This window comes from Phacochoerus africanus, chromosome 8 (assembly GCF_016906955.1).
Source record: "Phacochoerus africanus isolate WHEZ1 chromosome 8, ROS_Pafr_v1, whole genome shotgun sequence".
NCBI lineage: Eukaryota > Metazoa > Chordata > Mammalia > Artiodactyla > Suidae > Phacochoerus > Phacochoerus africanus.
Window position 1 is genome coordinate 55,312,067 of NC_062551.1, and position 14,676 is coordinate 55,326,742.

At 58.8% G+C, this 14,676-nt stretch overlaps 1 protein-coding gene across 10 annotated transcripts; it reads right to left on the reverse strand.

The window, feature by feature from the left end:
* Window positions 1-552: 552 nt before the first annotated feature.
* JOSD2 (Josephin domain containing 2) lies at window positions 553-14,617 on the reverse strand. 10 transcript variants are annotated; one of them, XR_007136289.1, is made up of 7 exons: window positions 14,440-14,617; window positions 13,645-13,883; window positions 11,839-11,964; window positions 10,409-10,603; window positions 9,015-9,093; window positions 4,906-5,003; window positions 564-582 (listed from the first exon to the last, which is right to left on the reverse strand). XR_007136289.1 is itself a non-coding variant. In XM_047790184.1 (6 exons), exons 1-5 carry the CDS (start codon window positions 14,521-14,523, stop codon window positions 9,045-9,047), a joined length of 693 nt encoding a protein of 230 aa, XP_047646140.1. In that variant the 5' UTR covers window positions 14,524-14,617; the 3' UTR covers window positions 553-582; window positions 9,015-9,044. The 10 variants fall into 10 exon arrangements, 6 of the variants coding, with proteins under 6 accessions (XP_047646140.1, XP_047646138.1, XP_047646137.1 ...); XR_007136288.1 differs by lacking the exon at window positions 564-582 and adding an exon at window positions 669-1,625; XM_047790184.1 differs by lacking the exon at window positions 4,906-5,003 and having other exon boundaries at window positions 553-582.
* Between the last annotated feature and the right edge of the window lie 59 nt (window positions 14,618-14,676).

The window sequence follows — 14,676 nt, forward strand, 5'->3', positions numbered from 1 at the left end:
GGCGGGTTCCGAGACCCCCAGCGGAGGAAGGGCCGGGAGAGGAGGGAAGGGTGCCGAGAAGGCGGCGAGGGAGGGCGGGCAGGCGGCTGAGTGGGGCGAGAGGAGGGGCGGGGAGACCGGGAGCCGGGGGTGGGGGTGCCGCCTCCCGGGTGAACACGCGCCCTTCCAAGTCGCGGGACCGTGTCCCGTGTCCCCGTTTAACCAGGAGCTGCAGGCGGACGCCAACGTGCAGCCGAGCTCCCAGGCCCTGGCGGGACGTGAAATGAATTCCCCTAAACTGCGAAACAGCCATCACAGGACCGTCTGTGCCGAGGGAGGGGGCCTCCCGGGCTGGGCCGGGGGACGGGAATAGGGGGGGCAAACCCCAGGTGGGGGGTGGGAGGAGAGACAGAGGCAGTGGCCAGGGAGGGGCAGAGGAGATGGATGGAGGAGGAGGAGTAAAAGAACTCACTGAGAAGGAGTTCCCGTCGTGGCTCAGTGGTTAACGAATCCGACTAGGAACCATGAGGCTGCGGGACCATGAGGCTGCGGGTTCGATCCCTGGCCTTGCTCAGTGGGTTAAGGATCCCGCGTTGCCATGAGCTGTGGTGTAAGTTGCAGACGCGGCTCAGGATCCCGCGTGGCTGTGGTGTAGGCCGGCGGCTATTACAGCTCCGATTTGACCCCTAGCCTGGGAACCTCCATATGCCGCGGGTGCCACCCTAGAAAAGGCAAAGAAGACACACAAAAAGACGAGGGAACGCGAGGATATGAAGGGAAGCAGATGGAGTCAAGAGGAGAGGCGATGGGAGGAACAAAGGGGACCCCGAGAGCACAGGATCCTCCGTGCCCTCCGGAAGGGCCTGTCCCCCACCCCCCTGTCACTTGGGGGACAAAGTGGGTGGGAGCAGGGAAAGGGCAAGGGACAAAGTTTGGAGGGAGAGCAGAAAGGCTTCCAGAGAGACCCCGAGCACCGGTGGTGAGCAGGGGAAACAACGGGAAGCAGGGAGGGAGGGAGGAGTGCGTGAGAGAGAAGGGGGGGGGGGGAGAGGAGGAAGCTCTGAGAAGCAGGTCGGAAGGCTGGTGAGAGGAAGAGAGAAAAGCTGTGAGCAAGTGGGTTGGAGACAGACAGCTGGACGGATGATAGAGACGGACCCGTGGGGGGGACACGGAATGACAAGACAGGGTGCAGGAGATGCCTGTGGGGAGCCGGCCTGCAAGTCACAGAGCAGCCACGGGGCAGAGCTGGCAGAGCGGAGGAGAGAATGGGAGGGAGGAGGAGGTGAGAGGGAGGGGGAGAGAAGAGAGAGAGAAACCCTGAGGCCAAGGAGGGAGGAGACCCTGGAGCCCGCCTGAGCCTCAGTTTCCCTGGCTGCCAGTTGGGGGGGTGGGGGGACAAGAGGGCAACAACCCAGAAGAAGAAGAGGAAGAAGAATCAGTGCCCTTCCCGTGAGCACTGTTCCAGCATTTTCTATCCTACTTTCCCTCTTGGTCTCCTTCAGTCCCTCTTCCTGTCCCTACACCCCACCCCGAGGAAATAAAGTTGGAACCCCAATTGGTCGTCTCGTTTCTCTGCCCAGCACCGTGACGGAAGGAGATGGGGCTCTTCTACAGACGCCTCCCGCCGGAACCGAGTGCATCCACTGCTGGGAAGGAAGAGCAAGACGAGGGTGAGAGCAGGGAAAAGCACGGGGTTTAAGGAGAGGTGGCACACAGTTGGTGCTTCATTAGTGCCCCTCCCTTTCCTGGTAGAGAGCAAAGCAAGAAGGGAGGGGGGAGGAGAGAGCTGAGGCGGGAACGCTTTGCACACAGTTGGTGATCATTCCCTCAGGAGAGAGAAGCCACGTCGGAGAGGAAGGAAAGAAATCACCGCAGAGAAGAGCAGGGGAGAAAAGACAGCCTGAGGAGAGAGGGCCGGGGTGGAAACTGCCAGGCATACAGTAGGTGCTCTTAAGTGTCAGTCCCCTCTCCTGGAGCAAGAAGGCAGGCAGAAATGGAGGGGTGTGGCCGGGGGCAGGGGGACGACTCCAACAGAGAGAATGAACAAGAGAAGCTGTGACAGGGACGCGACGTAGGTAAAACAGCTAGCACACAGTAGGCACTTAATAAACATCCATTCCCATCCCAGGCAACTAGCACAGAGGAGGCCAGGAGGAGGAAAGCAAACCCAGAGGGAGAGAGAAGAGAGCAGAGCCTGTAAGGCAAGCCAGGACAGCTGATATGAGGAGAAGCACACAGCAGGTGCTCATTATGTGCCTAGTTCCTCTCCCAGGAGAGAGCTGACAGGGTGGAGAGGATGAGGAGAAGCAGGAGAGCAGGAGCCAGGAAAAAGAGGAAATGAGGAAGAGTGTGTGGGCATACAGGAGGTACTCAAATGCACATTGTCTTCCTTGGAGGAGAGAGAACAAGAGGAAGACACAGGTGAAAGAAAGGTCAGCTGAGAAGGTGATAGGACAGGCAGAACAGAAGGGAGGAGGTAACCGGAGAAGGCAGTGTGGGCAAATCCTGGGGCACTCAAGAGGTGCTCAATAAATGCTTCCCTAAAGAAGGCTCAGAGAACACAGGGAGGGAGAAGCTGTCAGAATGAAAGGAGAAAGGGGCAGGGAGAAAAGAGTAGTGTGTTGTTAATTGCCTGGCATACAATAGGTGCTCCATAATTGCTTGTTCTCTTTCCAAGAAAGGGCACAGTGCAGGAAAAGGGAGAATTGAGGAGAGGGAGTGGAAGGAGATTGCTTGGCACACAGGGGGTGCTCCGTAAATGCCCATGTCCTCTCCTGGCAGAGACCAAAAGAGTCAGAGGACAGCAGAGACCACAGGTCAGTGGAGATGAAGGGGCGAGAGGGGAGTAGAGAGAGCAGAAGCGACTGTTTGACATACCATACATGCTCAATAAATGTGCCCTGGTAGAGAGCAGGGAGCTGAGAAAGACGGGAGGACGGGGGAGGAAGAGGGTGTGAAGAAGGGGGAGGTGTGTAATCTACCTGGCACACAGTAGGTGCTCAGAATATATTCATTCCCTTGCCTAGGAGGGAGCAGACAGAAAGGAGAGGAATTGAATAGAGAAGGAAGGAAGAATGAGGGAGAAAAAAGAGGAGACCGGGTTTGTCAATTCCTAGTGTGGCACACAGTAGGTGCTCAATAAATGCCCATCCTTTCCAGGAGAAACCAGGCAGATCAGAAAGAAGGGAAAAGAAAGAGGGTGGAAGGGACAGGAGAGCAAAAACAAAAGAGTATAAGGGGTGCAGAGACAGTGTATGGAAATTGCCTGGCAAACACTGGGAACTTAATACATGTCCATGTCTTCCAAGGAAGGGAGCCAGAGGTACAGGAGGAGCAGGCAGAGGGCACAGAGGAGGGGACCCGGGAGATAAGAGGGTGTCTGGAGGCATTTCAGGCACATCCAGCAGGTGCTGCATAACATGCCTGTCCCCAAGCCTGGCCACGCAGAAAGCAGGAGACCCGGGAAGGGAGCCCCCCACCCCCAGCGGCCCCGCGGGCACTGGGACAAGGGCCTGTTGTCCCCGCCTGGCACCGCCTGGTGGGAGGGGGAGGGGGGCTGCTGTGTCTGGGGGAAGGCCGGGCACTGCCTGATCTCTGACTCTGGGTCTCCCGGTCTCACTCTCCGTGTCCCCCAGCGTCTCTAGGTCCTGCTGTCCGCGGTCGCACTGGCTCCCCCGTCTCTGAGTCCAGACCCCGGTGGCGCTCTGGCTGTCCCTGTCTCTCTCTGTCTCTCCCTCTGCGCCATCTCTCTTGCTCCCCATCTCCTCTCCCCCATCTGTCACCCCTGTTTCTTGAGGTCTCTCGAGGCTCTGGGAGGGAGCAGCCCCTGGTTGGGGACCCCCACCCTCCCAGGATCAGGGCAGGGTGCTGAGCTCAGAGGCAGAGGAGTGAGAAAGGAAAGGAGGCGAGGGGAGCGGAGAGGTGAGGACAGAAACAGCTTTATTCAGCAGAACCCACAACAGAGGGCCCGGCGGCTGCCATCGGGGAGCTGGAGAGGTGGGGTCAGAGAGACCGGGTGGAGTTCGGGAGACAGGGGGACCAAGAGCAAAGTGGGGAGAGGGCCAGAGACCCACAGAGACTGGGCGCAGGGAGAGAGACGGGCAGAAGGATCAGAGAAAGCGAGAGACAGAGAGATAAAAAGTCAGGGACAGATGAAGAAAGAGGGAGTTCCCCTGTGGCGCAGCCAGTTAAGGACCTGCCACTGTCACTGCAGCAGCTCAGGTCGCTGCTGTGGGGAGGGTTTGATCCCTGGCCTGGGAAGTTCCGCAAGCCATGGGTGAGGCCAGAGAAAGGAAAAGGAAGGAAGAAAGGGAAAAAAAAGAAAAAAGAAAGAGAAGGAAGGGAGAAAGAGCCAGGGAGAGCTACACAGAGAAGAGACAGAGCTGAGAGAGACAGAGCCAGAGGTGAGCGGGTGGCGGGGAGGAGAGGAAGCAGGACAGAAGCAGAGTGAGAAACTGGAGGGAGAAACGGAGCGCTGCAGGGTCTGAGGTGGGAAGAGCCAGGAGAGCCGGCGGGACCAGAGGGAGAGCCGGCGGCCAGAGGAGGGCCGGAGAGGGGCAGCCGCTGCGCGGGCCCAAGGGCGGGGAGTCGGGAAGGATCGCGGCCCCCTCTCACCTGGCATCGCTGGCGGCTGCCCCCCTGGAGGCCGGACCGCGCAATTTAAGGGGTGCCTTGGGGGCGGGGCTGCACCCCCACCACCTTATCTGGCCAGCCCCGGGCTCCGAGAGCTAAATCGGGCCTCAGCTGTCAGCACCCAGGGGGCACGGGACAGCTGTCACCTCCCCCTGCACCTGCTGCGTGACTGCGGCCCCCCTCCTCCCCTCCAGCAGCCAGGCAGGCACCCAGAGGCCCCCTGAGGTCTGCGTGGGGCGCCCCCAGTAGGTCACCTGGGGACCCTGGGAGCCCCACCACCATCCTGAGACCAACCTGGGGACCTGGGGACAAGGGACAGTGGGACCGAGGCCTTGCGAGGAGCGGGGTGCCGGCAGGGCCCGTGAGGCTGTCTGGAGCAGTCTGCACCCACCCTGAGGGGCAAACAGTAAGCACTCAATCTGCCTGCAGGCCCAGCCCGTGCACAGCAGGAGGGGTTGGCGCCTGAGGGGGGCTGGGCACAGGGGGGAGGCTGCGGGGACCCCCATGCTCCCCGCCCCTGGTCCCACCCTCGCCCTGCGGCTCCCACTAGGACCATATTAGGCCACTGCTGAGAAGGCACCTGGGGAGGTCACTCAGGGCCAGGAATAGAAACACTCAGGGAGCCGCGCCAGGCTGTCTGTGACCAGATGGGACAGGCGACAGGCACAGGGCAGGGGGGCGCCCAGAGCGACAGAGGCAAGAGACAGAGGTTGCGAGTGACACAGAGAGACAGAAACACCCAGAAAGAGAGACCAAGAGAAAGACATGAAGGGAGGGACAGAGGGACTCGGAGACTGGGGGTGGGTGGTGCCCCCAGAGTTGGGGTGTCCAGGCCGCTGCAGTCTCCCCTCCTGTGCTGCTGGACTTTTCGCTTTACGAGTTACCCTCTGCCCTCTGAGATCTTGGGAACCAGCCCCTGCCAAGCTCACGTCCCTTGTCACCTCAGGGTCCGTGTCCTGCAGCATCTCCCCCCCCCCCGCGCCAGCGTCTCCTGGATGAATTAACTGTCCGGGCAGAGCCCAGCCTGCCTGCCTGCCTGCCGCCTGCAGCCTCTGCCCAGCGCCTGGGGAGGACCCGCCCTCGCCCAGGCTCCTCTTTTGCCCACTTCCCTCCCGCACACATGCTCATGCCTCCTGGGTCAGGCCTGTGACCCCTGAAGCCATCTCCTGAGTCCCTGCCCCTGGTCCCCCTCCCCTGAGGTCCCCAGCCTGTGATACCCCTTACATCCCGCTGAGCACAGCATGTCCCTCACCCCCACTCCTCCTCTCAGGGTCCCATCTGTTTGGGGTGGCCCCCCCTGTCCCCCACGGCCCAGGGCCAGAACCTGGGTACCTCCTTTCCTGCCCATCTCTCTCACCCCTAGAGCCTGCCAGGCCCAGAGCTGACTCTCTTGTCACCTCTCTTGTCCTGGCTCAGGTCTCCTCCTTTCCCACCGGGACCCTCAGCCTCCTCCCTGTCCTCCCTGCCTCCAGCTTGCCTCCATGGGGTACCAGAGGGTTCCTTCTGCACCAGGACTGACCAGCCCCCCTGCTCACAGCTCCGCCCCCAGCTCTGGAGTTGGGGGGAGCCCCTCAGCTGTTCTGGGAGGCCCTGTGGGCTGAGGGCCCAGCCAGGATCCAGCCTTATCTCTTATCACCTCAACATTCCAGGGCTGTTTCTAATTCTGGAGCGGCCCCTCACTCCCCTCTCACTGGCTCCCTGGAGAGGCCCCTTCAGTCTTCTAGAGCCAGCCCCCAGGTCCCCTCCCCTTCCTGTGGCCCCCACATTGTCCCAGGGGACCCCCATTAACCCACTCCCACACTGGGACTGGGGGCTTCACGTACATCCCCTCCTGTCTTCCTCCCAGCCTGGAAGCGGGGAGGGCAGGCACCTGGCTGCATGGACCAGACCCAGTGCTGGGGCCGCCAGGACAGGAAGGCAGGGAGGGACAGTGAGTCCCCCGAGAAGGTATGGGACTGGAGGGGGGCAGCTTAGGTGAGAACTGGGGAAAAAAAAGACCCCCAGTAGGAGCCTATCTTTCCTCTGCTCAAATCCTACTGGGCACCATCTTCCCCTCCACCCTCTCTTCCTGACTCACTCAGCTGCTCGCTCGGCTCTCGCCACACCAGCCTACCTCAGGGCCTTTGCACTGGCTCTTCTCTGCCTGGAATGATTCTCCTGCAGCCCTCCCTCTGGCTCCCTCCTCCCCCATTTTTCAGTGTTTGCTCAGGGACACCTTCCACGGCCCCCCTCCTTTTTTGGTAGCCTGACCATGCCGGACCCTTAGCTGCTAGGCCACCAGGGAACTCCTCCACTACCCTAAGGAAATCTAATGCCATAGTCCTTTCCTCTGGCTGCTCTAACAAAGCTAGTGCCTTAAAAACAATACACATAAAAATATCCCGTGCTCCTGGATTTGAAGAATTAATATTGTTAAAACGGCCATACTACCCAAAGCAATCTACAGATTCCATGCCATCCCTATCAAGTTACCCATGACATTTTTCACAGAACTAGAACAAACAATCCAAAATTTTATATGGAACCATAAAAGACCCAGAATTGTCAATGCAATCCGAAGGAAAAAAAAAATCATGCAGGAGGCATAACTCTCCCAGACTTCAGGCACTATTACAAAGCTACAGCAATCAAGACAGTGTGGTACTGGTACCGAAACAGACACACCAATGGAACAGAACCCAGAGCCCAGAAATAAACCCAGACCCCTACGGTCATTCAATCTTTGACAAAAGAGGCAAAAATATGAAATGGGAAAAAGGTAGTTTCTTCAGCAAGTGGTGCCGGGAAAACGGGACAGCTGCCTGCAAATTAATGAAACTAGAATACACCCTCAAACCATGCACAAAAATAAACCCAAAATGGCTTAACGACATAAACATAAGACACCATGAAACTCCTAGAAGAGAAAGCAGGCTAAACATTCTCTGCCATAAACTGTACAGATGTTTTCTTTGGTCAGTCTCGCAAGACAATAGACATCAAAACAAAAATCAGCAAGTGGAACTTGACCAAACTTAAAAGCTTTTGCAAAGCAAAGGAAACCATAAAAAAACAAAACAAATAGAAAAACGAAAAGACAACCTGCAGGATGGAAAAAAATAATTGCAAATGATGCAACTGACAAGGGCTTAATCTCCAAAATATACAAAGAATTCATACAACTCAACAACAAACAACCCAATCGAAAAATGGGCAGAAGACCTAAATAGACATTTCTCCAGAGAAGACAGACGGATGGCCAGTAGGCACATGAAAAAATGCTCCACATCACTAATTTTTTTTTTGTCTTTTGTCTTTTTAGGGCCGCACCGGCAGCATATGGAGGTTCCCAGGCTAGGGGTCGAATTGGAGCTGTTGCTACCGGCCTATGCCACAGCCATAGCAACACCAGATGAGAGCTGCGTCTGTGACCTACACCACAGCTCACAGCAACGCCAGATCCTTAACCCACTGAGCGAGGCCAGGGACCGAACCTCCAACCCCATGGTTCCTGGTCAGATTTGTTTCTGCTGTGCCACGAAGGGAACTCCCAACATCACTAATTTTTATAGAAATGCGAATCAAAACTACAATGAGGTACCATCTCACACAGATCAGAATGGCCATCATTAATAAGTCCACAAATAACAATTGCTGGAGCAAAGGGCACCCTCCTACACTGTTGGTGAGAATGTAAATTCGTACAACCACTATGGAAAGCAGTATGGAGGTTCCTCAGAAAACTAAATACAGAACAATCCTATGACCCAGCAATCCCACTCCTGGGCATCTATCTGGACAAAACTGTGATTCAGAAAGACCCATGCACCCCCATGTTCACTGCAGCACTCTTCATAAGAGCCAAGACCTGGAAGCAACCTAAATGTCCATTGACAGATGAATGGATTAAGAAGATGTGGTCCATATACACAATGGAATACTTCGCAGCCATAAAAAAGAACAAAATAATGCCATTTGCAGCAACATGGATGGAACTAAAGACTCTCATACTAAGCGAAGTCAGTCAGAAAGAGAAAGACAAATAGCATACGATATCACTTATATGTGGACTCTAAAATACGGCATAAATGAATCTGTTTACAAAATGGAAACACACAGACATAGAGAACAGACTTGTGGTGGCCGAGGGGGAGGGGAGGGAGTGGGATGGACGGGGAGTTTGGGGTTGGTAGATGCAAACTATGACATTTAGACGATAAGCAATGAGGTGCTGCTGTACAGCACAGGGAACTCTGTCCAGTCTCTTGGGTTAGACCGGGATGGAAGACGATAGGAGAAAGGGAACGTATGCATGTGTGTACCTGGGTCTTCGCTATACAGCAGAAATTGACGCAACACTGTAAACCAACTATCCTCTAATAAAAAGTATTAAAAAAGAAAGCAACACACGTTGCTTCTCTTACATTTCTGGAGGTCGAAGTCCAAAGTGAGTCTCACTGGGTTAGAGTCAAGCTGTGGGCCGGGCTGGCTCCTCCCGGAGGCCTGGGGGAGAAGCCGTTTCCTTGCCTGTTCCAGCTCCTAGATGGGGGGGGGGGTGCTGCTTCTCCTGGCTTGTGACCCCCTCTTGGTTTCCAAGCCCCCCTCCCCCACCACGGAGCCTCTCTCTGACCTGCGTCCTTCCTCAAAGCCCCTTTCTCCCACCCCCCCCCGCCCTTTTTTTTGGCCACAACCTGGCCATGTGGAAGTTCCCCGGCCAGGGATTGAACCTGTGCCACAGCAGTGACAAGGCCGGATCTTTAACCACTTGGCCTCCAGGGAACTCCTCCTTCCACATTTAAGGGCCCTCGGGATTACAGGGGCCAATTTTTTTTTTTTTTTTGGCTGCACCCATGGCATATGGAAGTTCCCGGGCTAGGAGCTGCAGCTGCCGGCCTACACCACAGCCACACCAGATGTGAGCCGCATCTGCAACCTACACCATAGCTTGCAGCAACACTGGATCCTTAACCCACTGAATGTGGCCGAGGATCCAACCCTCATCCTCATGGACCTCATGTCAGGTTCTTAACCCACTGAGCCACAGTGGGAACTCCCCATTTCCCAATGTTAAGGTCAGTGGCTTGGTGACCTTTGTCCCCCTTTGCCACGTCTGAGCATATTCATAGGGTCTGGGGACGGTGAGGACCTGGATATTTTTTGGGGCCCCGACTGGCATCGGCAGCCGAACTAGAAATCAAGAGGCAAATGCTGGCCTCCTCCCCGGCACGGCCGCCAGGACGCTCTGGTCTGTCTGCTCCTGGTCTCGCCCTGCCCCCAGCGCACCAGGGTTTGGATGTGTCTCCCCCTGGGCCCCCTGATGAGGAACGTGGGGCCCCGCGAGCTGAGGGACCCGCGTGAGGTGGCCACGCCGGGAGGTGGCAGAGAGCCCGGCCAGGCCCGCCTGGGCCTCCCTGATAAACTGGAGGAACTGGAGGGCTGGGGCCCCGGGGAGACACGGGCCAGGTCGGGAGCAAATCAGCGGGTTTATTGAGGTGGCGGAGGCAGCATCGGGGCAGGGGTGCGGGGAGGGGTCCACGAGGGGCCGGACCTGGCCCTTCCCCACACACAGGGGCCACACCAGGCAGGCAGCTGTGCCCCCTCCTCCTCAGGGTCAGTCTGTCCGCAGCCAGGAGCCCTTCTCCTCCACCTCCTTGGTCACCACCAGCAGCACCTCGCACAGGCCCTGAGCCAGCGCGGCCGCCAGGAAGGCCCTGGGTGGAGAAACGGGGGACGGGGGGGCGGAGGCTGAGGTCTGGGGGACCCAGGGTTTGCCTCCCAGGAGCGGGGTCTGGTGCACGGCCCAGAGTCACCCCCTCACCTGACGCCGTCCTCGTTCCCCAGGACCTCGGGCGTCCGCAGCTTGGAGTCCAGGTTGTAGTAGACGCCACCCACCTGGCGCAGGGCCACCCAGTGCCGCCGGCGCAGCGGCAGGGACAGCAGCCCCAGCGACACGGGCGAGGGCAGGTTCAGGATCAGCCCCAGCACCTGCGGCAGCGCCAGCTGGGACAGGGGCCTGCGCAGTGGGGCAGGGACACCACGGTCAGGGCCTGCTCCTCGGCCCGTGCCCACTGGGCCGGCATTACTGAGCGTTTGGGGAGGGTTGATGGCAGCGGTGGCCGCCAGGCCCACCCAGGGACCCGACTCTCCACCCTTTGCCTCCTTGCACCCAACCCAGCCTCCCAGGCAGCCACCGACCCAACAACTCGCCCCTCGCCATCCGCCTTACCCATCCCCCCCAGCCACCGACCCAGCCAACCCCCAGCACCCAACTCCCCTTTCACTGTTCAGCCCACCACCACCCGCCCCCCACCTTCCAACAATTTCTCCGCCATCCGGCCCATTCCCCACCCACTCTCGGCACGTCTACTGTGGATTCCGCCCATTCTCCATCCATTATACACCGCCTGCCCCCACCCCCTGACGCGGATCTCCCAGCCGTCTGACAAGCATCCACCGTCCGACTACCCACCTGCTGCTCGCCCACTCGGCACCTGCCCACTGATGCCATCAACCACGAGCCGGCCGCCAACCCAACAATGTGTCCACCATCCACCCACACAGCCACAACCACGTGGAACCTGAGCCGTGTCTGCGACCTACACCACGGCTCACAGCAACGCCGGCTCCTTAACCCACTGAGCGAGGCCAGGGATCGAACCTGCATCCTCATGGATACCAGTCGGGTTTGTTTCCACTGCGCTACAACGGGAACTGCAGACCATCCACCCACTCTTGATGCATCCACCCAACCAGCCATCCACCCACCCACCCACTCAGTCTCCCATTTGGTATCCACCATCCATCTTTTATTCTCTCATCCACACACCACCCATCCGTTCACACATCCCAACCCCCAACTACCCATTCATAGTCCATTTTCTCATCCAGTTACCATCAGTCAACCCATCATCTAGCCATCAACTCACCCCACGGGCCCTCTGGTCACCCCTCTACCGTCCCCAACCCCTCACCCCACAGACCCTCTGGTCACCCCTCTACCATCCCCAACTCCTCGCTCCAAGGGCCCTCTGGTCACCCCTCTACCATCCCCAACCCCTCACCCCACAGACCCTCTGGTCACCCCTCTACCGTCCCCAATCCCTCAGTCTGCTGCCAGCCATTATCCACCCATCCACGCCTTCCTCCCTCTCCTGCCCACCCCCCACCCCTTTCCCTTCGCTCTGACCACCACCGCACCACACCACTGAGCCGAGCTCGGTGCACATGACTTGGGGTCTTGGGTCGCACCTCCTTCTGTCCCACCACACAGCGGCCAGGCCCTGCCCCTGCAGGGCGGCCATGATCACGTTGACGTCATAGTTTCCGGTGCCCAGGAGGCTGCGATGGGGGTTCAGCCGGGAGTCTGGGGCCAACCTGGTTGGGCGGTGGGCAGGGCCTGAGTTGGGGTTCCCTGGAAAGGCCTCCCGCACCCTACCAAGCAAAAGAGTCCCCAGGCCTGCGAGTCACCCGGCCTTGGGATTCTCCCCCTCTTCAACCCAAGCCCTGCTCCTCCTGTGCCCCAACTCTCTCCAGCCCTGACCTCAAGGCTAGGTGCCCTGTCCTCGACCCAGAGCTCTCTGCTCTGGCCTTGCCCTCCTCCGCCTGGCCCCTCACTCAGCATCCAACCTCCGCCACCAAGGCCCTCTCCCATGGGCCTGGGGGCTCCTTCTACCCCCGGCGCTGCCGCCAGCCCTCCCTGGCTCCCCTGGCACCCCAGGAGCGCCCCGGCCTCTCAGCCTCGTCTTGGAGGCCTTGAGCGGTCTGGCCCCTGCTGGCCTCCTAGCTTCAGGCCCCACCCATCACTGCACGGCCACCTCTCCCCAACATCTGTGCTCCTGCCGCCCAGCCTTTCCTCCAGCTGTCCCCCAGCCCCAGAAGTTTGCCCCACCACCGCTTGTCTCTCTGAGCCCTCCTCCTCTGGACAACTGGCACCTTTGTTCTGTCTTTGGGCCCTTGGTGGGCGGGGCAGGGGGAGGGGCCGAAGAGGGGAGCGTTGTGTCGGATTTTTCTGGGTATCTGTTTCCCTGGCTTCCCTCAGGACAGAGCTGTCTCTGGACCTCCAGTGTGGCCTTCCATGAAAGAGGTGATTGATTCCTGCTCTGAATGACAGAGAGAATGAATAGATTCTAAAATAATCAGGCTGAGGGGCTGGGAATCTGCCTGAGGATGCTGGGGGACAGGGCCATGGGAGGACTGTGACAAGGGATGTGGGGACAGGGCCACCTCTGGGCGTAGGATCACGCAGGCTGAGGGGAGGGTCCAGGAGATGATGGGACCAGAGCTGTGGGGACAGAGAGGAGGCAGAAAGACAAAAAGGGGTGTCTGAAAACTTGAATAGCGAGGAGGGGCCTTTCAGGCTGCCAAGAGGAGGAAGCTGTGCCAGGCAGAAAGAAAAGCCTGGGGAGTTCCCGTTGTGCAGCGGAAACGAATCCGATTAGTATCCATGAGGATGCGAGTTTGATCCCTGGCCTTGCCCAGTGGGTTGAGGATCTGGTGTTGCCATGAGCTGTGGTGTAGGTCACAGATGTGGCTTGAATCCTGCGTGGCTGTGGCTGTGGCGTAGGCCCGCAGCTGTAGCTCGGATTCAACCCCTAGCCTGGGAACCTCCATATGCCATGGGTGTGGCCCTAAAAAAAGGGAAGAAAGAAGGAACGAAGAGCACATGAAAAGGCCCAGAGGCACCGTGGTGGGGTCCATTCAGGGCCTGGAGAGGAATTTGCTTTGAGAGGAGCTGCAGAGACAAGCGGGGATCAGAGCACAAGACTGCAGAGCTTGGGCCTTCTTCTGGGGTGCTAGGGAGCCATGGGAGGGCTGGGAGCAGCAGAGGAGCAGGGTCAGAACCGGACGCTGTGTAGCTGGGACTGAACGAAATAAATTGGGAGCTGGGAGGCCAGAGAAGAGTGAGGGCGATGGCCCAGATAACAGGGTGAGACCACCTGAGGCTGAGGCCAGGGGGACAAACAGGTGCACGAGGCAACATCTCAATCTTTGAGCCCCAGGGTCTAGCCCAGCTATGAGATAGGGCAGCAGAAACCCCCAGAGCTCTGCCCCCACCTTGCTCTGAGACCCAGGTGGGTTGCTCGCCTCTGTGAGCCCTGCTTCTCCAGGGTATGGGGGGGGTGATGGTCACCTCTTGCAGATCTCATCGGCAGCCTCCTGGCTGAAGAGCTGCTGCTGCAGGACGTTGTTGAGGGCGTGGACGGCACAGAGTTCCAGGCGTTGCCGTTCGTGGTACACGGAGGGTGGGCTTGGCTGAGCTCCTGGGGCCTGGGACATGCCGTCCTCGGCTCCTCCTTGAGGGAGTGGGGAGAGAAGGTACTCAGGGACCTGGGATCTGGAAGGCCAGCCTGCCAGCAGGTCCGGGGCCGGGGGGGGTGGGTGGGCACTGTCATTGAGTTGGGGCTCATGCAGCCTGAGGGGCCACTGGGCCACTGATTCGGCTGTCCTGGCAGCAGAGTATCTCCATCCCCTATTTCTAGGAAAAAAGCTCGCTCTTCCGCTCACTTAGCAACAGAGGACCACTCCTGTCACATCCCTAAGTGAAAGGTTCCCTATGGTCACCTAGCAACAAAGAAACCCTCTCCCCTGTCCCTAGGTAACAGGCTTCATCTCCAGCTACCTAGCAACACAGACCCCTCCACCCCAGTAGGTAACCAGACTTTCTTCTGGTTACTTAGCAATAGAGGAATCCTCCTCTCGCGTGTCTAGCTAACAGGGTCTCTTCTGGTTGCCTAGCAACAGAAGACTCCCCTTCCCTGTCACTAAACAACAGCGTTCTCTCCTCTGGTCCTCTGGCAACAGGGCCCCCTCCCCGACAGCAAGTAAAAGAGCCCTCTTCCCGACCCGTACCCCAACCGTAGCGCTCGCCCGTTGCCTGGCAACGCCCTTCACCCCGCCTGCCTCTCTGTTCCTCCGAACCGGGGGTTCCCGCATCCCCCTGGGCGGTGGCTCTGGGCTCCGTGAGCAAGGCGGGCAACAAACACCGCGCTGACTGGCCAGGCGGGACCGACTACAGCTCCCGGCGGCCCCCACGAGCCGGACTACGACTCCCGGCGACCCTCGGGAGCGCGCCTGCTCCGCATGGAA

Bases quoted from the DNA above. Each gene is read 5' to 3' on its own strand.
- JOSD2 (XM_047790180.1), bottom strand. From the start codon at position 14,523: ATGCGGGAACCCCCGGTTCGGAGGAACAGAGAGGCAGGCGGGGTGAAG. The intron at 13,884-14,439 runs GTACGGGTCGGG...CACTCCCTCAAG, and splicing joins GGGCGAGCGCTACGGTTGGG to GAGGAGCCGAGGACGGCATG. The intron at 11,965-13,644 runs GTGGGGGCAGAG...CCGCCCAACCAG, and splicing joins CACCTGGGTCTCAGAGCAAG to GTTGGCCCCAGACTCCCGGC.